Below are 21,702 nucleotides of genomic sequence, written 5' to 3' on the forward strand. Positions count from 1 at the left end.
TCCCCATCGCTTTCAGTCAGCTGCTGGGAGAGCCCTCTGTGAGCAAATGAGCAAAAGCCACTATATGTGTATTTGGTAACATTTCTGAACTATCTGTATGCTAGCAGAAAAGCTCAACTCTCTTCTTGTATCTCTGCAAAAGGAGTGGAGACAATTTATGAAAACAGAACTGTCCTGAGATTTCCCTTGAAGGTACCTGAGGAAGTTTTTCCAGAAAAAAAAAAAAAAAAAAATAGGAGACATCAGCACTTTGGGCATAGGCCTTATTGTTCAGCAACAATCACATTTTGCACGAGGCCACCTCTCCTGCCAGGAGCTGCAGTCACAGGCAGCACCATGGGGCCTGGTGCACCTGCCCCAGCACGAAGAGGGAAGGGACAGGCACAATGCCCTGCTGGGGAGCCCTGACACACAAAGGCCCAGACTTCTTAGGTTGCTATGGGAATTAATGAGGCCAGCAATTGGGAAATCCAGCCAGGCAGCTTAGGAGACTCCTGCTCCAACACAGAGCAGCGTTTGCCCTCCCGCCCTGCTGCAGCAACCAGGGCCATGCACTTCAAGCAAAGGGCAGATCGCTACTAAAAACTGCTTTTATCTAAATATTTTCTTGAGAAATAAGCCTTACTGCCTGTGCTATTTTCAGTTTTGTGCCTGTTTTGCTGCTATACCAGCTCACTGGGAGCCCAAGCACAAGCCACAAGGCTTCCCATGCTCAACAGCAACAAGGATGGATTAGTCACCACCTTGACTTTTGAGTACACTTCCACACACCATGCACAGAAAAACTAAGGAAGCAGCTCGCCCGAAGGGAAATAAAACCACCATCCTCTAAAAGCTGCTAGACAAGTATTTCAGCCTGTGGAAAAAAGCCAAATAAAAGCATGTGCAGGCAACAGGCAAACTCTGGTCTAGTTCAACACCATTCAGGTGTACTGCCACAACCTGAGGACAGTCTCTGTGAATCACAACACTGCTCTCACAAGTGTCAGCATAGAATCTTTTAATACTTTACATAAAAAACTGCATACACTATAGTTTTATGTAAACATCATATACATCTCAGTTTTTGCCATGTCAGTTTATTAAAAACAGTCTCAGTACCACTGTTGAGGGAAGAGGGAGAAAAGTAAACAAACATAAACGGATACATTTGTTCTCTGAACCAGAGAAACACAAATTTATTTTCACCCAGGTTGGCCACCCTGTGAAAATAAGTTTTAAATAAACCTTGATTCTTTCAACTGCCCTTTAATACTGAAGTTTGATGTACTCACTGAATAAGAACAGTGCTTTCACCCATTATTTTCCAAGGCAAAAGTATACAGTGGTATTATTTTGTCTTGTGTTGAAATCAATTTTAAACAAGACCCAGATGAGGTTACTGAGTAAGAATGTTTCCAATGCTACAGTGTTGTATGCAGATGACGAGTGCATTGAGTGTTTAATTTAAACATAAAAAAAAGAGTCCACGAAGTTGTGCAAAGTAACTTCTTTTGAAAATAAACTTTTAAATAAACCCAAATCAACACACTTGCAGGAAACAACATCAAAAGTAAGGAGCAGGCACCAAGATCATAATATGGCAATGTCATCCCCTTGCTCATCCTGCCTCATCCGTCAGGAGGTGGATGTCCAGCAAGCAGGACAGTTCAGCTTTACTTTCTGGCCTGGTGGCTTCTGCAGCTGGAGTCAGTTGAAGGCTCCTGTTATCAGCAGGCATCAGTCACTCAGGTCAAGTTCCTTTGCACAACACAAGTCCCACCTGGGCACCCCCTCCCCAGCTCACTTTAAATAAGCACCCCCTGCACTACCCCAGTTTGCACAAGACAAAAAAAGTAAGATATATACAGGCTTCACTTGGGATGACCCTCCCCTCCCCGTCTCAGTCTTCAGGGCACTAATTTCCACAGCAGATCAGGCTCAGGCTGAAACACGTGAGGGAGAAGCGAGAATGCTGCAGGCAGCCTGGGAGAGGCAGCCCCTTTCCCCAGCTCGCCTGGCTGGAGGCACATGCAGGCAGGAGGCAGAAGTCCCTTCGAGCATCTCAGCTCCACCGCCCTCCTCTTGCAAAAGAGAGGAGGCTGCCCGGGAGCAGCAGGTGTTGGCAAAGGGGCAGAGCCGGGTGCAACGTTTGCTCAGTCCAGTCTCAGCAGCTTTTTGTTGTTGAGTCCGCGACTAACTCACGGGGGCCGGTGGTAGGAGAAGGCTTCTCCCCACTTTATTCCCAAGATTCAGGGCATGCAATCCCCCCCTCCCTCTGTCCCCACGGCTGAGCAAGCACAACCCTTTTCGGCCAAGGCTCAAGGAGCGTGCTCCCTCCCTCAGCCCCCACCCCATCCACGGCCAGCCCCCAGCGGAGGGGGCAGGCAGATGCCGTGTGCGTGCATAACCCAGCTCCTCTCCACCTGCCAACAGGTGACCCAGGCGCTGTGCCCAGCGCCCCGCTCCAGACACGCCCTATAGGACTTTGCAGCAGTTGATGCAGCCGTTCTGGGTGCCGTAGCGCTTCTGCAAGGCTGCCCGGGTGGCCGTCTCGAAGACCTCCCGGACACCCTCCTTGGTCTTGGCCGAGCACTCCAGGTAGTCGTAGGCCTGGATGCGAATGGCCATGGCCCGGCCGTCCTCGGTGCGCACCGGCTCCTGCTTCATGCGGGCCAGCTCGTTCCGCACGTGTTCGTCGTTGCGCAGGTCCTTCTTGTTGGCCACCAGGATGATGGGGACGTTGGGGCAGAAGTGCTTGACTTCGGGCACCCACTTCTCTGGGATGTTCTCCAGCGAGTCCGGGCTGTCCACAGAGAAGCACATGAGGATCACATCGGTGTCCGGGTAGGAAAGGGGACGCAGGCGGTCATAGTCCTCCTGGCCAGCCGTATCCCACAGGGCCAGCTCCACCTGCTTGCCGTCCACCTCGATGTCCGCCACGTAGTTCTCGAAAACGGTGGGCACGTAGACCTCGGGGAACTCGTCCTTGCTGAAGACGATGAGGAGGCAAGTCTTGCCACAGGCACCGTCCCCCACCACCACGAGCTTCTTGCGGATGGCGGCCATGGCCAGGCTCGCCAAGCTGGCCTTGCCGTGCAGTAGGACGATGGCAGGGCCCTCCTCCCCGCGGCCGCCGCCTCCCGCTCCCTCTCGCTTCTCACAGGGCACCGTGGCGAGCCGGCCCGCGCAGGCAGGCGGGCGCACCTTCCTCTCTGTGCGCACCGGCACCGCGCCTCCGTCCCCTGCCTCGGGGGAGCGCTACGGCCGCAGGGCAGCGCCGCCGGTCCCGGAGCCCCACAGTAGAAGCGCTGCCGCCGGCTCTCACCCTCACAGCAGCCAGCGCTCACCACCCGCTCCGCGCAGCCACTGCCGCAAGCTGCGGCCCGGCGCCGCTATTTAAAGGCACTCGCGACTTTCTTAATATAGCCGGCCAATGGGAAGGCAGGGAGTGAGGTCATCCCCGGCGGGGAGCGCTGCGATTGGCGGGCGGCCGCGGGCGAGAGGCGGGGCCGAGGGCGGGCGGGGGAGCGGCGGGGCCGGGGCGGCGGGGCCGGGGCGGCGGGGCCGGGGCGGCGGGGCCGGGGCGGCGGGGCCGGGGCGGCGGGGCCGGGGCGGCGGGGCCGGGGCGGCGGGGCCGGGGCGGCGGGGCCGGGGCGGCGGGGCCGGGGCGGCGGGGGGAGCTTCGTGTTCCCGGTCTGAGCCCTCCCGGCCCCGGGGGATCCCGGCTTGGAGCCAGGGCAGGGTAGCGCCGGTCCCCGCCGCAGTCTCGCCGCTCGGGATGGCCGCTCTGTAGAGTCTGGGCGGACAACCGCCCAGACAGAAACGGCGATCGCCGCTGCGTCCCAGGTGCTGCTTTAAAGCCCGGGCAAAGTGAGCAGGGAGTAAATTGCAGGCGGTTGAATAAAACAAAAGCTTCCGCTAGGTGCTGCTGGAAAAGCGCTCGACCCCCTTTCTTAAAAAATTCATTATGTTCGACTGTCGCCAGCTCTTGGCCAGAAGGGAACGGAGGAATTGTAAACCGGGAGAAGCAGCATGCTTGAACTGAAACGGCCTTTGGGTTTCAATTTACAGGGATAGAGGAAGTCACAGCAATGAAAACACGAACGTGGAAAATAAAGGGGCGCCAAACACGGTAGTGCGTTTGCACTAGTTTGTAGCGTAGTTGCTGGGAGGGCAGGGTGCGAGTCCCTCCATAGGAGCAGCTGGCTGGGCTGGGCTGGGCTGGGCTGGGCTGGGCTGGGCTGGGCTGGGTGCTCGGGGTCACACGGACACCGCCGGCAGCGGCGCGCTGGGTCCCTCTTGCACCTATCGCTGCTCAGCCGGGTGCTGTCCCAATCTTCCTGCCTGCGAGCTTTTCCGTACAGACGATGTCCTGTGGCTACTGCCTCTCGGTGTTGGATCCAAAGTGTCTCGTTTTCCTACCCAGCCCTGGCGTTAGTGAATAGCACAAAAATGAATGGTTTGTACAATATGGTTGTTATTAAAAATTATATTTTAAAATACCCACTTGGAGAATGAATGCATCACTGAGTACATCAAATTGCCTGACAAGTTAGTTGCAGCAGAGTGTTACAGAGGGGTGTGTGTTAATAGGGCAAAAGGTTCACTTAATCCTAGACATTGAAATAAAATTCATTTTCTGTGATATCCATTTCTCCCTGTCAAAAGAGCATGTCCCTGGATGCTGATGGATGAATTTGTACCTTGATCTTACTGGGGTTTGTACAGCATATTTTATTTTAACATAATAAATTCAAACTGATTTTTGAAAGAATCCAGCAATAAAGTGTAGACATTGACATCGGTGTTCTTCAGTACCTGTGGCCTTCGAGCGGGCCAAATTTCTGATTTGCATCACCCCTTTAAATTTGTTGTCACTGCTCGCAGGCTTAAATCCTTCACAAAACTGTGTGGAAATCACCACCATGCTGCCATGTCCTCCTGGCGATGGAGCACTGGCAGCTTGTAGCTATCTTCTCCACGATCCCAAGCACGTCAGGCCGTTCGGAGCGGCAGACAGGGCGAATTTGCGGTGAATTTGCGGTGAATTTGCGGTGAATTTGCGGTGAATTTGCGGTGAATTTGCGGTGAATTTGTGCCGTACAACGCAAATCCCCACGCCCCGGCCGCTCCCCCGCGGCCGCGCTGCGCTGACGGCGGGGGCCCGGCGCCCTCTCGCGGCGGCTCCGAGCCCTGCACCGCCCTGTGCCTGTTGGGCAGGAAAAATCCAGCTCTGGGGCGGCGCAGGAGGAGCTGCGAGTGCCTCATCCGGCGCCAGAGGTGCTGCTCAAATATACTTCTGATTCCGTTTGTATTTGACTTTTTTGAATCATGCCTGGGTGTGTGTTCGTTTGTTTATTTTTAGGAGCAAAACGTTTCATCCAAACTGTCTGCTGGTCCCAGCGTCCAAATTGTGTTAAGGAATTGCTCCACAAATGTCCAGCTAACCCAAGTCAAACCCACGGCAGGAAGTTTTCTGGTGACTGAGCAGTACACATATATTTTCAGCACCCAGTTTTGGTCTGAGCCATAACTGCCTCATTTTCTAGTGAAGTCTCACATCTCTAGTCTTGCACACAGTTGTATTGAAGGGAAAAGGGCCTGATGTTTCATCTCTCACCATGCAAGACAGATTTCATCCAAGGCTATGTAATTCCTTGACCAAGGGTTTCAAATGCTTTGTAAGGTTTTTTTCCAGAGGCATTATATCGTGAGACTCAGCCCTGTGACCAGTTCAGGCTGAGATCACACTCCTTTCACTGTCCTAGGGTAAACTCCAGCAACAGCCTCTATGGGGAACATCTAAGTCACTGTGGTTATCACACATTTGCACTTAGCAAATGTATCCAGCTCACGTATTCTAGGGCTGAATTTGAACTTTATGTTGTAGCTTTTATATTTTCTGCATGAATCTGCATGATATGCTGAACTATAGTTCTTTAAGCAAGCTGAATCTTCACTTCTAGTTATCCCTAAACATGCACTCTCTAAGCAGAGCATTAGTTCTGCTGCACCATGTACATCTGTATGATTGATGAAGAAAGCATGAAGTAGAAGATGCAACTTGTTTGCTTTCATTGCTTATGCTGATGGTTTTGAGATTAAAACTCAGATTTTTTTTTTTTAAATTAATCCAATTGATATTTTTTTGTTGCTGAGAAGACAATTCCTGTCAATTACTGGAGATTGTTTCCAGATTATATTCCCCCCCCCCCCCCCCCCGCTCCTCTTGCTAAACAGATTTTCTGAAGGGCATGTCTGTAAATCAGATAATTTGTGTGCAAGCATAAATCTGTACCAAAAGCATGAAAGCTCAGTGGGGAAGGCAATCTTTCTCCTTTTTGCCAAGAAGTAGGCAAGTAAGTACATTGCCTGCTGTGGCATAACATGCTGAGGGAGCCACGTGTGTTCTAATGGCACACTGAGTCCTGCATGCTGACTTGTAATGCTGGCATCAGGCATCCTGCAGTCCTCATGCAGGCAAAGCTTCCCGGCAAAGTGAGGAAGGCAAGAGGCAGTGAAATATGAGCAGTTCACAGGGTAGTGCTCTGATTAGATGTGAGAGAATGGGCAGAAATGGTGAGTGTCTGTCTCTCTAAGCTGCTAAGAGTTTCTGACACATTTAGGAGCCAGAACACTTGCTATGTGTCACAGCAGGTCTATTGCTTTCCAGCGTACCTGGAGAAAAGCAGAGTTTAACTCTCAGAACCCCTTGGGATCAGTGCCCTCAGCAGACAGGCCAGACTGATCTACCTAGAAACTGGAATGCCAAGGCACAGCAGGAGAAGGTGAAACCTCTGTATTTCCATACAGAGGTTTATGCTAAGTACGGTGCACATGAAAGCACACCATCCCAAAAAGAAATGCCTTCCTGACTAAAGAGCTGCATGGGATGCACTGGCATTGCTCTTCCAGGGAACAAGAAAGGTCAGTCAGAAGCTGTTGATTTAATTGTTTCAAGTTCTTATAGCAAGACTATAAAATCATACTTTAATAGGACTCAGGAAATATGGGCTGGCAGAGTAAAATTATACCACTACAGTAAATTAAAAGTGGCCTTTTGTCTCCAGCTGAGTTCAAATTAAATAAAAACAAGTTCCTCATCCTTAGGCTAGACTTTTTAGACCTTCAACCCCTCATCTCAGTTGAAGAACCCTTCTGTAGCTGTATGAAATAAATGAGCTGACCACATAACTGTTACAGATACTGATCATGTTACATATCTACATCAGCAATAATGCCTTTGGAAACAGTTCTCTCTGCAGAGAGACCAAACTAATCCACCTCTGGTTCCCTTTGTTCTCAGTTTTTAGTGATTGAAGACACCTTGCACTCTTTGTCTACCAGGAAAACTGAGACAGAGTAAGAATTGCTTGTCCAGTGCCAACAAGTTAGCAGGGAATTCAGTCTCTGTATCTGGAGTTCATGACAGAATGCTTAACAGTGGGAAGTTCTTTCTCTTCAGACTCTCCAGTGGATGTACTTCATTCCACTACTTTGAGGATGGTCAGACACTGGAAAAAGCTGCCCACAGCGGCTGCAGAGTCTCCATCCTTGGGCATATTCAAAACCCAACTGGACACAGTCCTGAGCAACCTGCAGTAGTTGATCCTGCTCTGAGCAGGGCAGGATGGAGTAGATAACCCTTCCTCACCTCATCCATTCTTTGATTCTGCAATTCATTCATTTGTGATGCCTCAGCAGATCTGGAAAGTGATGTTTCGAGGGTCTCTCTGGCAGGTCTCCTCCTGTTTGACACTCCAGCACTGTCAGCCCACGTTCCACCGCGGAGTTTGGCACACTCAGTTCTGAAGTGCTCACACAGGATGAGTCTTTCACAATAGGAACAAGGAAACTTCTGAAGTAAACATGTTGTGATTTGTTAATGATTTGTGTAATTTCCACTTTACTGCCAGTAAAGTAGACTTCTTTAAAAAACAATGATGTCATATGGTTCTCCATGTAGATTGGTTGGCTATATTAAGATACATTAACCTATTGCTTTAATTACTGTGGTCTTCATTATGGTCTTTGAAGTGTGGTGGTCAGTTCTCTCTGCAGGGGAACCTGTCACCTGAGGAAGCTGAGGCAACAACAATATTAGAAGAAACTGATCTAAGAGAAGGCAGTTGATGGTGGAAATTACTATCCTGTGAGTCTAACAAACTTCTGTTTCTTATAAATTAACCATAACTCTATGAAGACTGAGAACACTTTCTTAATTCCCACATGATAACTGAGCTATGGGCAAAAGCAGCATGGATGCACACAGAAGAGCTGTTGCCATTGTAGAATTCCACTAACAGATCATGGCAGGAAAAATGTCAATAAAACTGATTTGGAAAGTTGTTCACTGCAGTGTTTTACATTCCATGTCACTCACAAAATTAAGTAATTCAACTTAAAAAAATTAAATCTGTTATGGACTGAACACTGACCATAAACAATATCTGAGATGATAAAACAGAAATATAGGGTGCTGCAGGAGTCTTGGTTACATCCAGATTTGGCTTACACCTTAATTTTTTGATTTATAATATTAGGCAGGAACAAGGTAGTCACAATTTCAGAAGATTCTGATACCAGAGAAACTAAAAGGGGGAAAAAATAGGAAAGAAAGGTAAGACAGGAGTATGGAGAGAAAAAAGGAGATAAGGGAAATTCCAAACTAATGAATTTCTCTCCTCTCCTCCTTCTACCCTTCACAAAAGCTTAAAAAAAATCCCATCTTTGGAATACGTCATTTTGTACTTCATCTTGATTTTCAAGGAATGGCTGCTTTTAGGAGAAAGTTAGCTGTAGTTGGAGATCACCCCGCTGGTAAAATATGCGTCGTCTTTGCTCTGTGTCATGAACACCTTCCCAGGTCCTATGAGCCAATGCTGACACTACTGACACAGACATAGATGGGAAAGAAATTAAACTCATTCTCTTGGATGTGTCAGGGAAGAATGCAGTCGGTTACCGAGATCTCCGCTCAGTGTTCCACAAGGATGTAGACATCTACCGGTGTTATTTTAATGTGCTTATTCATGGACAGGACTGGCTTACAGCAAAACATCCTTGATTTTTGGGTTCCAGAAATCAAAGTGTTCTGCCTCAGAGTACCTATTATTCCAGTGGCTGCCAAGATAGAACTAAGGTATTAAGAAGAAACTACTCCAGGCAATGAGACAATTAACACTACAGAAGAAAAAGCTTGGGCTGCCAGCATTGGGGCATATGCTTACCTGGGCTGTTCTGCCAAGACAAAAGAAGGTGATGATAGAGGCCTGGAGATCATTAACCAATGTGCATTACATGAGGAAAGGAGGAGAAAGAAACACTGCAGGCACTGCCAAATTTTGCGAGAAGTGAACATTATTTTGTGATTGGATTTCATCCTGTTGAAAGGTAAGCAGATACCTTTGTTGCTGTTGATTTTGTGCTATAAAAGCTGCTTTTATGTTATAGGAGGAAAACATCCCTTATCTGCAAAACATCACACTTGAGTAGTTGGATTTATTTCCTTCTCCATCTCCAATACAGGCTGAAGAGAACAAGTCTAGGTTTGACATGTGGAACCAGTCTTGAGAAATGGAAATGACCAAGCTACCATTCTCCATGGAGGTTTTTCGGTCAAGGGAAATACACACAGACTAGGACAGCAACATAAACCAACAGTAGTGGGACAAGCATGAGAACGTGTTTTAGTGAATCTAATCCCAGGTTCCTGGTAGCAAGACTTAGTGGCAAACAGCTGTGCTGACAAAGTTTCCTGGTACGCACTCCCTTCCATACCCTTCCTTGAAGGGTGTCCTTAGAGAAGGGTGTCACCACACAGGTATCCAATAGTCTGCTGTGCTAATAGCAGTGGGTTTCTGACTGGCAGAGCAGGTCTGGTTTTCTCTAGGATTCATTTGTAGAGCTGGCCTGGTCTTGGTTCAATATATGCATCAGGAATGCAATGTATAGCATAGAGCATAATGGAGGCAGTGCTATCTCCACCTCTTCTTCAGGCACAGGTGAATAAACTGGTGTAAACCAGCCTGGATCTGGAGTAGGATAGTCCAGTTCATGATTGAATTCCTACCTTAAAAGTTGAGAAAAATACTAGACTTCAATTTCTACACTTCTTTGTTCTTGTGATCTAAATGTATGTTAAATTTTTCTGTCTTTCCGTAGCACTTGCAGGCAGAAGACATGAAGAAGAGGGAATGCCAGCAACCATACTGTTGACTTTGCAAGTCATTAACAATCTGGAAAGAGACTGAGACACACTGTCAACTTAAGCAGAATATCTCAGAGAGGCACAGAGGTAGACCAAAATGGAAAGACTTCGGGTGCAACTCTCCACCCCTCTCTTCTGAGAAGCACTGAGTCCTGGCAGCCCAAAGAACTGAGTTATGGACTGAGATTAAAGGCACAAGGCTGGAAGCAGGCAAGTAATGTGACTGAAGGGTTTGAAGGCTCATGCTGAAACACAGAAATGGACAGAGAAATATTTTAAGGTAAACCCCTTCTGATCCTGAAGTCCAGCACTAACTGAGCGTAACTGTCATGAACCAGGAGAACATGGAAGTCTGTTACTTTGTTTTGCTGACTTCCGCGGTGCTGGTGTCATCACTCTGGCAGCCTGGTAAAGTTTCTCGGGGGAAACAAAATGAAAATAAAGACAAATTTCTAAACTGATTATGCACCTGGAGCTGTACACTTTGCAAAGGAGCTTTTCCAGGTGAGACACCTAGCAAAATACACACATAAGATTTTTTTCTTACCCACTCTTCCCACCAGTATTTGTCTATTGATGATATCATGGGTAAAAATATTGGGCCTGGCCAAGTATTCAGTATTGGATGGGTTGCTGCTTTCCTTCTCCATCACTTTTTGGTAGCAGTTTTGAAATCCACAGTCACACTGTGCCATAACTACAAATGCTTCAAGGATGACATTTTCAAGAGCACCTTTCTTCCAAGAATCTCTGGGCACTTTTCAACATGAATTACCAGCCCATCTCTGGTGCTAAGTAGGTGTTATTTCCATTTTCAAACTAAGAAGCTTAAACTGCTGGCTAAAGTAACTGTGAATCATCTACTTCTTGGAGCTTTCTTTTTCTTGTTTTCCATGCTCTTTCCTTTTTGTCACCTGGGCCATTCTTAACCTCAATTTGCTCTCCCCTCTGTCTATAATAATCCCCTCGATGCAACCTGATATTGTACCCAAACTTTAAAACTCTTCCCCCCATGCAACTTGGGCATGTGTGCTGTGCATAAGTGCTCTCCTGATTCACGTAGTAGCATCATTAGCACCTTTCAAAGAGCTGTATTTATGTAAATAGGTTTAAATTGTTATTTCCATTTTGTATGTGGATGTGTGGGTGGGGAGGATTAGTCTGCAGATAAGTTAAAGAGCACAGGTGTCTCGGGTGCCTCTGATGTGGAACACTGAACTGGAGAGAGGCAGTTTTGCAAAGATTGTAAGCACTTACTGCTCCCCTTGCTTGGAAAGTTCAGACCACTTGGGTGAATCAGACCTCACACTACCTGATGCTTAGTAGGACACTGGGCAGCATATTGGCTGGTGTCTGTTTTCAGTCTAAATAAATAAGTGCTTTCCTCCAGAAAGGTGTTTTGTTCAAGATAGGGGTAACTGGTTTCATTCCCAGTATTCACTGTACATATCTCTGAATTAAACTGTTGTTACACTTACCTTAGTTTCTGTTTCTTAACATTAACTTTTTTGTTGTTTATTTTATGGGAAATAGAAAGTTGGCAATCTGTTTCCACTGTATACTCCTCTGCAACTGGAAAAGAGAAACTCTGGGGAGGTTTTTCATCATCTTTTGCTAAACCTGTATAAAGTCACTTTTTGCCACTTCTATCAAAAAATCAACGATCTCCCTCTGTATCTGGCTCAGAGCACTTTTTCAAAAGCTCTTTACTATGAGGCTAAGAGATCCATTTGGCTGGAGTCTGTATTTTAGGGCATTTGTCTCCCATGAGAAATACAGACTGGATAGTTTCCTGTTCTGTATTTTAGCGTTGTTGTGCGATCTAGAAAGAAGGGGATATATCCCAGCAGTCAGTGTATTATCCTAAGGCATCTGTATCTGGGGTTGCTTCTCTATTCCACCTCAAGCTACATCTGTGTGGCTGTACAGAAGAGGCTGTGCACGTCTGCACTGCGAAGTAGCTGGGAGGAAGCAATACCCCATGGCAGCACGGAGCTCAAGGGGTGCTCGTTCAACTTTCCCACTTAGGAATGTGTCCCCAGGATCCTCTGCAGCCTCCAGCGCAGGTACACCTGCCAGGTGATACTGGGCTCCTACCTGCAGGCCTGCTGGCATGGGTATTGTACTCACTCATGTGAAGAGCTCAGACATTAGCCATGGAAGAACTCAGACAAGAGCCATTGAAGAGTTAGAAAGTCTGTAGGAGACCAATACTTGGAAAGTGATACATGCCTGTATCTTAAACTTGGAACAAAAATCAATAGTGATGAATCTGTACAGAAGCAAACTGCCAGCACTCAATACCCAGGCGAGGCTTGAGCCAAAGGGCTCTCCTCTAGTGTAAGTCATGCTGCCAGTGTTGGAAGGGAGAAGAGAAGAGGGAAACTGTTTTATTACCTTTTTTTTTTTTACTTTTGTGTATTTAAATATTAAACATGAGTATTTATTAGGGAAAAGAAAAAACAAAGGTAATAAGTACTATGGAACAGAAGATGGAAATTAAATGAAGTTCATACATCATTCAACATGGCCATTTCTAAGATTAAATACACTATTTGCTCCCCATCACCACAGTTGTCTAATTGAAACAGCAGGGGAATTCATACTAAATTAGGTGAATATGATGATGTACAGTACAATTTGGGATTTCAGCAAAGCAAATATGCATATAAATGATATTGATGTATTCAGCAGAAATAAGAATAAATAAATAAAGTCAGTACATAACAATAAGAGGGCAGTACGTGAGAGCAATTTTCCATTTTCATTGCAAAGATAGGTTATGTATTCCATGAAATAGTGCTGTAGTAACCTGCATCCTTAAGACAAGCTCTTGGACACTCATGTCTTGAAACACCTCCTGCAGATCCCACTTGATAAAGGACCTGACTTCCCCCCATAGAGCTCTACAGACCATGATAAGCCACAAAAGCAGTGACAATCTGGAATGTGTTCTGTACAGAGATGTAGGAAGAAGCTCTAAGCTTCAGAGATATCTACAAAGTGATATATCAGCAGTGCTTTAGGAAAAACCTCCCTGCACAGCACCCAGTACAGGGCTTTGGAAGGAGGAGTGATTGGAACTGAACAAAGCCCCATGTGTTCTTTCCTTTTCATTACCTGTTTTGCAGATGCAGTGGAGAGAGGGTAATATGTCTTGCTTAGCAAGACCATTCTCCATTTTGTATTAGTTTCTTATGTAAATATATCTTCCTAGTGGACAATCTATCAGTCTACCTACTAATTCATCCGTTTACTCAAAATTATCTTCAGACAGGAAGCATGTTACATTTTATGAAAATAGATTCTCCTAGGCTTTTGTCTCAGTTTTCTTCATAATGTCTTGCCACTTAAATTCATTTTGTGAAATGTACTGCATCTGTTTTAAATAATTCATCATTTTGTACCTCTGCAATCACTCAGAGAGTGTCAGAGTGATATAAGAGCCTGTAATTTGTTATTATAGTTTGATGGAGATACAGGGCTGGATCATGGTTTTCCTCCACAGCAACTCTGAGTAGCATGTGAAAAGGAAGAAAGACTGCAAGTTATTTGCCAAAAATAAATTTTATGTGTCCCTAAGGCCTTGAAAACATCTCTGCTAGTGGACTTGCCCATCACTGAAGATATCTCTGCACTGTTGATGTGTTCACATTTCAATCTGCTCAATTGCCCAACATGTGCTTTATGCCAGCTACCTCCTGTGTCAGGGTGACACAGCTTTTGGAGAGGACTTGTCTCAGCACACCCCTCAGGCTGTGCCTGTTGAGGGGACAGATTGGTAGAGAAACATCCAGTTCATGAATCACATCCATGACTGGTTTCTGAGCAGTTCAATGCCATTGGGAGCAACTTTGTCAGCTCAGGTGTGGCTGAGCCAAGCAGTGTTGCAAGGTGGATATGCCTGGGTGCTGGGAATGGGGGATTTAGCTGCCTGTCATCATCCTGCTTTGACTGAAAGGGAGTTTGTAAGCTTAAAGGCATTAAAAGGACCATTTTCTGTCTTTCAATCCTTCTGCTCAGGCAGTTGGATAGCTTTGGCAGAGGCTATCCTTGGCTCCAACCCAGCTGCAGGCCCAAGTGCACAGGTCACTATCACAGGCTGACCAATCCAGTGGCCCAGTAGAGGCAAGGCTGCTGCAGGTCCCTGGCTGCAGCTGCAGGTCCACAGGAACACTCAGCACACACACACAACACAATCAGCTCCAAGGGCCTCATCCTGTTCTGCTCTCTGGCAGATCATGATGGAAGCCCATTAATAGAATACCTATTTTTGTAAAAATATGTTGATATATATTTTATATATATGTATATATTTATATGGACATCTATACAATGTGTATGCCTCTAGCCACTATCCTGAGACACTCAAGTCTACACAGTAGCTGGTCCCTGAACCCTCTCATCTCCAGTTGGCTCTTGCACAGACACACACAGTCGGGTCTCTCAGCTGACTTCCAGACTCCACAATAACCCCAGTAGCAGGCCAGGACCCCCTGGTCCCTCCAGTAGCCAACATACAGATCTCTGGTGCCTCCAGCATCCAAACCAGGCTTATGGTTGCTTTGATATCTGTCTCCTAAAGCCTTTTATCCTACTGACCAGTTAGTCCAGCTTGACATTCACCAGTGATTCACCCCCAACACACATGTGTACACAGAGTAGAGAGTCCCTCACCCATGAAAAGCCTCCGAAGTGGAGTTCAATGAGAAGCCAGGCCCTTCTGAGCAGGTGCAGGGCATGGACAGACAGACAAAACAGCCAGCCAACGCTTGACATGCCACTGGCCTCTTTTATCCCCTTGTCATTGTGTTTTCCCACCCTTATTCCTTCCCAAACCACCAAGATCCCTCCCTTTCCCCGTGGTTTGTTCCTCCTCTAAACATCCCATAGTAAGTCTTATGCAATTCCAAGATGCTCCTCCTCTGTGTCCCAACTGTGTCCTGTACCCCTTACCCCTCTCAGTCCATAGAGCCTTTCCCTTTAGCCCCAGGCTGAGGATCCCCAGGACAGCCCTGGGAGGGGCTGCACTGGGGCTCATGTCCCCTGCTGGGGGTTTCTGGGGTTCTCCCCCCCACCTCTGACCCACCTTTTCCTGCAGCCAGGCTTTAGTCACACTCCCCAGCCACCATGGGAAGGCACTTTTGGGTCTGGCTCAGGCTCTGCCCATCATGGACAGCTGCCTGCCAACACTTACCCTGGAGGGAAGTGAAATGTAGCTGTGCTTAAAGCCTTTGGCAGGTTAAAGCCTAAATAAATATTTATCAATGGCCAAAGGTAGAAGAGAGAGATAATAAAAATGCATCTTTTGGAAGGCTCCCTGTCCACCAATTTTCTGCAGGAAGGTAAATTTAAATTAATGTTGCACTTAAACATTGCTTTGCTTTTAAAAACGATGAATGGGCCCAGGTACATTTCCAGTGACCTGCTGTAAACCTGGTACACACTGCATCAGTAGTAAATTGCCAACAGATGATGATGCTCTGGAAATACGAGGGAGGCAGCTCAGACTTCTTCTAGTCTTCATTCAAGTCTCGTCGGAAAGAGCACACTGGCTTCTTTCCCAACAACTGGAGATCAAAACCCACAGGACTTGGTCAGCCTCTGCCATGGTTGTCAGAGCATCAGCGTGGTCCCCCTCACTAAACCAACACTTCAGCCTCATGCAGGAACCACAGAGGGAAGGGCGAGAGAATGGAATGAGCAGGATCCAACATCACAAAAACAAGTTTGTTATTTTCTTCCACTACAACCCAGACAGTTGGATTCCCATTATAATTAGACAGATAAAGAAAAGCATCGTGGTAACACCTATCAGTCTTTTTTGACACACTATTATGATGTGCCATATGGATCAAGAGAGGAGTTTGCAAACTCAGCACTATCTTTTTGTTATGTGTTCATACGGTGCCAAACATCAGGGGCTGTACCACCCCAGAGGAGAGGGAGGTGCTCCTGCTGGTGACAATGTTTTGTGACATCCCTTGCTTCTGTCTGGCCACAACCCAGTTGCTTGAAGACCATGGCAAATCATCATGTCCAATAAACTCTGTTAACCAGAGATCTCCCCAGATTCTCAATCTGTCAGGAAAAGACATTAATGCACTGCCAGCCCCACAGTGGCTTCCCTACGTGGTCATCCAAGACCCCTGGGGAAAGAAAGAGCCCAGGGACAATCCTTACTCACTTTGACTCATTGGGAAACCATCCACCCAGTGCAGGATCTGGTCTTGGCACTCAGTCTGCTGCCTTATCTCAGCTACAAATTAGTGTTAAACATAAATGTTATTTATCTCTAATTATTAAGGCAATGTGTAACAGCACTCAGGAAAGATCATATTGGTGTGTGTCTGGATGCAACCCAGCCCTCCCTAAATCATGCTGAAAGCTGACTTCTCTCCTGCTGTAAGCAGATTACTTCAGTCTCAGTGTTGGTACATGAGGAGAAGATTTGTTACCCTTCTGGAAAATCAATAGGCTCTTGGCAAACTGGCTTTGGTGCTGTTAATCGTCCTGATGGCACCATCTGCCCATCTACCAAACTGCAGCAGGAGAACCACCCCGCCTGAGGGCCCAGCCACAGATCCTCTCAGTGGCTGCAGAGGCCTGGCACAGCTGGGTTTGCACCTCTCACTGCATTTGAACCAAGCCCAGCTGAAGGTATAGGAGGATCTGGGGACTGGGAGTGCAGAGCTCAGGGAGGGCTTTGCCATGTTTCCATAGCTATTTCTGCTCCATGTCTGGGGCAGTGCCTCTGCCTGGTGCCCAAAACTGGCTGAATGTTCACAGGAAAAACAGAGGAGTCAAAAATGCTGAAAATTCCAGATGCCTGAGGCAGCACTGCTGGTGTGTGCAGCTCCTCAGAGCCTCATCAACATGCAGAGGATGGAGAAATCCTATGGCAGAGCTCACTGGTTATGGACTGTCACTATGAGGCTCTGGTGTGAGTGCCCCACCTGCCCTGCGAGGAAGGGTCTCTGCTCCTCCTCCTCCTAACCCAGCTCAGTGCTGCTCCAGCAGACAGGAGCAAGAAGCTGTGGGAGAACCTTCTGTCCAGGGCCAGGACAGGCTGGAGAGGCTGGAGTTGAACTCCAGGAAAGGATGGATCTGATGACAATCTGTAGCACGAGCAAAGGAGCACTGGCCAGGCTCACAGGGGCATTGCAGAAGTCCTGGCTGCTGCCTCTGGAGATGTGCTCAAAGTGCAGCTGCTGCCCGGCTGCTGGGATGGGGAAGGGACGGGGCAGGACCCTCACACCAACGCACGTGGCCCCCCCATCCCATCTGCCCGAGCTCTGCGTTCACCCAGTGCCAGCATCGTGTGGGACCTGCAGAAAGCCAGGCTGGGCCCAGCAGGCTGGGGAAACGGGCAGGGGCAAACGGCAGTGCCCGGCTTCCTCTCGCTCCGCATTAATCAGCGCTTTTCTGAATCACAGACGTAGCTTTGTCTGTGGGATATCAGCTATGAGATTCAGAAATTAATTCAGCTTGGGAGCTTTGGATGACTCAGACTGCTATGAAAACACCCCAGGGCAGAAATGAGATGTAGGGAAAATTCACCCTGGGGGTGTCTCTCAATGGACTTTAACTGAGGATAAATTTAATTTGCAGAACTGAAGCATATTTTATTTACTTTTTTAAACTAGCATTTTAAATTGAAATATTCAAATACATAATCAAGAGGCTCTTAATGGGTTGCTTTTATTGAAAGAGAGTTTGTTTTAAATTCCTCAACCTCAGAGTCCCAGACATATTTCCTTCCCCAAGTGAATTCTCTGTTGAATTTCTCTACTGCATTAATTATGAAAATCAGAATTCACCAAATAAACAGACAAGATGACACAGCACTGATGTTAGGCTGCCCACAACCTAACCTGTGATCCTGCTGGAAGTTGTCTGTAAGTCTCAATGGAAAAGCAGTATGCAGTAGTCATATGTGCTTTTAGGAGTTTGTAAAGACAGAGCTCTTTCTCATGCGTCACTGGGCTCCCAAAGATGGGTCTAAGTTATAACAGCCCTTAGAGTTCACTTAACTCTGCTGCCAAATGTCTGCCTGCAAGAAAAAAATACATACATTTTTGTAGCCGGAAAAATATCAAGGCAAAGGATTTGAAACACTGAGCCATATGGACTCCTGCCTTAGCTCTCTCAGTGCAGCAATGCTTCATTGCAATCAATAAATGTTTCATCATCATTTCTGGTGCAGGGAGGCTGTAAGGAGCCCAGGCTCAGTTCTTGGCTCCACTATCTGCTCTCTGTGAGCTTTAAGCTTTGTTTCAGGTCAATACAGCAGGACTCAGTGCCCTGTGTTCTTCACAAAATGCAGGCTGTGTGCTGTGGACTCCCACAGAAGAATCAGAATCAGAGTACTTTGGGCTGGAAGGAACCTTCAAAAGCCATCTAGTCCAGCCCCCCTGCCATGAGCAGGGACACCTTCCAACTAGATCAGGTTGCTCAGAGCAACAGTTGCTGTTCAACCTAACCTTGAGTGTTTCCAGGGATAGGGCACCTACCACCTCTCTGGGGAACCTATGCCTGTGTTTCTTAACATCCTTATTGTAAAAACTTCCTTCCTTATAGCTGAATCGATCCTCTTTCAGTTTGAAACCATTGCCCCTTGTCCCACTGCAACGAGCCCCTACTAAAAAGTCTGTCCCCATCTTCCACTACTCTTTAGGTACTGGAGGTTGCTATAAGGTCTCCCTGGAACCTTCTCTTCTCCAGGCTGAACAACCCCAACTCTCTCAGCCAGGAGAGGTGTTTGAGCCCTCTGATTATTTTTGTGACATCTTCTGGCCTCACTGCAACAGGTTGATGTCCTTCCTGTGCTGGAGACCCCAGAGCTGGATGCAGGACTGTGGGTGGGATCTCACCAGAGCGGAGCAGAGGGGCAGAATCCCCTCCTTAGGCCTGCTGTCCATGCAGCTTTCGATGCAGCCCTGGATGTGGCTGGCTTTCTGAAATGGGGTGTTCAGGACAGCTCAGGGTGCTCCACTCCCTGGGTGTAGGGGATGGACAGGCAGCAGACTGTGGCAATGGAAAGGAGTGGGCAAAATTTTGATGATGCCTTCACTGCTGGGATGCCAGTGCTGATGACTGGGAGCTGGAGGGAAGCCAGACAACTGTATGTTATGAAAGAAACCCCGACAGCAAAATCTGGGGAAAGATCTGGGGAAATTCCTTCCAAAAGAAGGGCCTTGTGCTGCAGGACACATCTGGATCCCATTTGTTTTCTGTCTTCTCTGGAGATGCATCAGACTGTTTGAAAGCTCCTTGTGACCCACCCAGCCTGTGAGAGACAGGAGCTGGATCTGGCTGTGTTTTCATAGATTAAAGTCTGGGATGTGACCAGGGGCTGCAATTCACTTGCGGGAAGAAATTCAGAGAGACCTGTGTGTCTTGCACTGGGCTTTGGGAGAACCTCAGCAGGAAGTGAGGGGCAGTTTGGCCACGTCTGCCCCCAATATAGCACTGCTGCAGCAGAGGGGGGCTGATTTTCAGGCTTTGTGATTAATGATGCAGGTTTTATATCAGGTTTGATTTTCTTGCTTTACTGGTGGTTGAGTGTGGTAGCCGATGAACACACATTACAAGGGACAGCGAGTTTTCAGTAAGACAAGTCCCTAGTACCACAAGAACCACTTCATGCTAGGGTGACCAGAAAGGCTTCTCCCAGGATGCTTGTTCTGTTATGTTAATCTGTCCCAGTTTGGATTCCCCGGTTGGCTGTCAGCCTCTACCCCTTGTCACTCCCCCAGAGTTCCCCACTGGCCCCCGTTCCCTGGTCCTGCCTTTTCCCTGCTCAAGGATAAAACTCTGAGCTTTGGGATCATATTGGTATTTGCCTCTGCACCCTTCGACAGCGTAGCAGCAATAAATGCTCCTGCCAGAACGCACACAAATGCCCTTCTCAACTCTTTGCTACCGACTGTAGCACTGAACCCACCCGTGCGTCTGTGGGGGCACGCGGCACCCCACAGAGCCAGGCAGGGACAGCAATAGTTGAGCCTGTTCCTTCCCTACACCCCCCAGCAAGTCTAAGCCAAAGCCATCCCCACAAAATGCTAAGATAGTGTCCTGGACAGTGTGGATCCTCCCACGGAAAGGATGGTCAATATCTCAGGGGCAACATGGGTCCCAGGACATTGGTTTGAAAAAAGCCAGATAATGCAACATAAAATAACCCTGGAGAATTTGCTGCTCCAAGTTGTAACAAAGAGACAATGGTTGAAGCACCTGCTAATATTCGAAGTGCTTTTAGGGATTAATTAGCTGTTGCTGATGCCCTTTGTGACTGACTACATCTGCCTGGGACATTGTCAGAGCCATCAGTCAAAGTTTTTGCCCTTCTGAACTTTATTTTCTATAACCTCTTACAAACTAGAGCAGGTGTAATGCTTTACATGTATTCTTTGCTATGCAAGATTTATGATATGGGATAGATATCTCCATTTCCGCTTAAAGCCATAGAAAACATCTCTGTGGCTGCTGACATGTCATGAGCATGCATCCAAGTATTCCCTACAGAGGATGCAAGGGAAGGAGATGCATCCTTGTGGACAAGCCCAGCTGGTGGACAGATAGCTCTGTTTTTCTTCTGCCCCATGAGGAATGTGCTCCCCTGCTGTCCTACCTGAGGAAATGCTGGAAAAGGAAAACTGGATTTGTTTGCCAGTCCCATCTCTTGCGAGAAAACAATCCTGGAAGGAGCACTGTCCCACAAAGCATTTCCATGGGTCACAGTTTGCAAAGCCCGTTGAACTGCACAGTAATTGGGGCTCCAGGGTGTAAACTGCATCTACTGAAAACATGAATGTGTTTCTTCTGCACAGTTCAGGCATTGCATGGCACAGCTGTGCTGAGATAGTCTCTGGCAAATGGTTTAATATTTGAGGGGGCTTCTGCATGTGTACAGCAAAATGCAGGTCCTAACCCCCAGCTACAGCTTCTTTGTGTTAGGAACCAACACATCTTCAATAAATGGTAACTTTCTTCCACCAAAACTCCATCTGCAGAAGAAATATATGCAATCAACCCTTCACCATTATCCCCTGTGTTTATCTGTTTGCACTCACCTTGCATAATGAAAGAGTCAGATTCACTTTGTGCTCAGTTACGTAACTTGAGCCTTGAGTTTTACTCTGTGGGTTTCCAGCAAACCCTGAGCTCAGCTGGGCAAGGTCCTGCCTGCTCCGGGAGGCAGCTCCTGCTTCCCAACCAGCTTTGATCTCAAGACAAGACAAAGAGCCAGGTTTTTAAAATGCACTACAAAAGTACCTCTGGGGGTATCCAACTCCAGCACAAAAGCATTTCATCTGGATTTCCAAAATGGCAGGGGGATGGATATGTTTTGAATACAGCGATGAATAATTTAGTTTTCATGAATTTGCCTGACTTCACAAGGACTCATCCCGATTTCAGCCTGAAATCTGCCTTCCTTTCTACTGCTTCAAGCAAAAAAAGCCATGGCCCTTGAGAGAATCCCCTGTCCCAGGGCCGTTGCTGCAGCC

General features: G+C 47.4%; 1 protein-coding gene across 1 annotated transcript; it reads right to left on the reverse strand.

The window, feature by feature from the left end:
* Positions 1 to 983: 983 nt before the first annotated feature.
* RHOB (ras homolog family member B) lies at positions 984 to 3,356 on the reverse strand. The gene has a single exon (XM_048299075.1). The coding sequence runs from the start codon at positions 3,046 to 3,048 to the stop codon at positions 2,458 to 2,460; it is 591 nt and encodes a 196-aa protein (XP_048155032.1). The 5' UTR covers positions 3,049 to 3,356; the 3' UTR covers positions 984 to 2,457.
* Between the last annotated feature and the right edge of the window lie 18,346 nt (positions 3,357 to 21,702).

This window comes from Corvus hawaiiensis, chromosome 3 (assembly GCF_020740725.1).
Source record: "Corvus hawaiiensis isolate bCorHaw1 chromosome 3, bCorHaw1.pri.cur, whole genome shotgun sequence".
Lineage (NCBI taxonomy): Eukaryota > Metazoa > Chordata > Aves > Passeriformes > Corvidae > Corvus > Corvus hawaiiensis.

What these genes read in the sequence shown, in the direction of transcription:
- RHOB (XM_048299075.1), bottom strand. Translation starts at nt 3,048, where the DNA reads ATGGCCGCCATCCGCAAGAAGCTCGTGGTGGTGGGGGACGGTGCCTGT.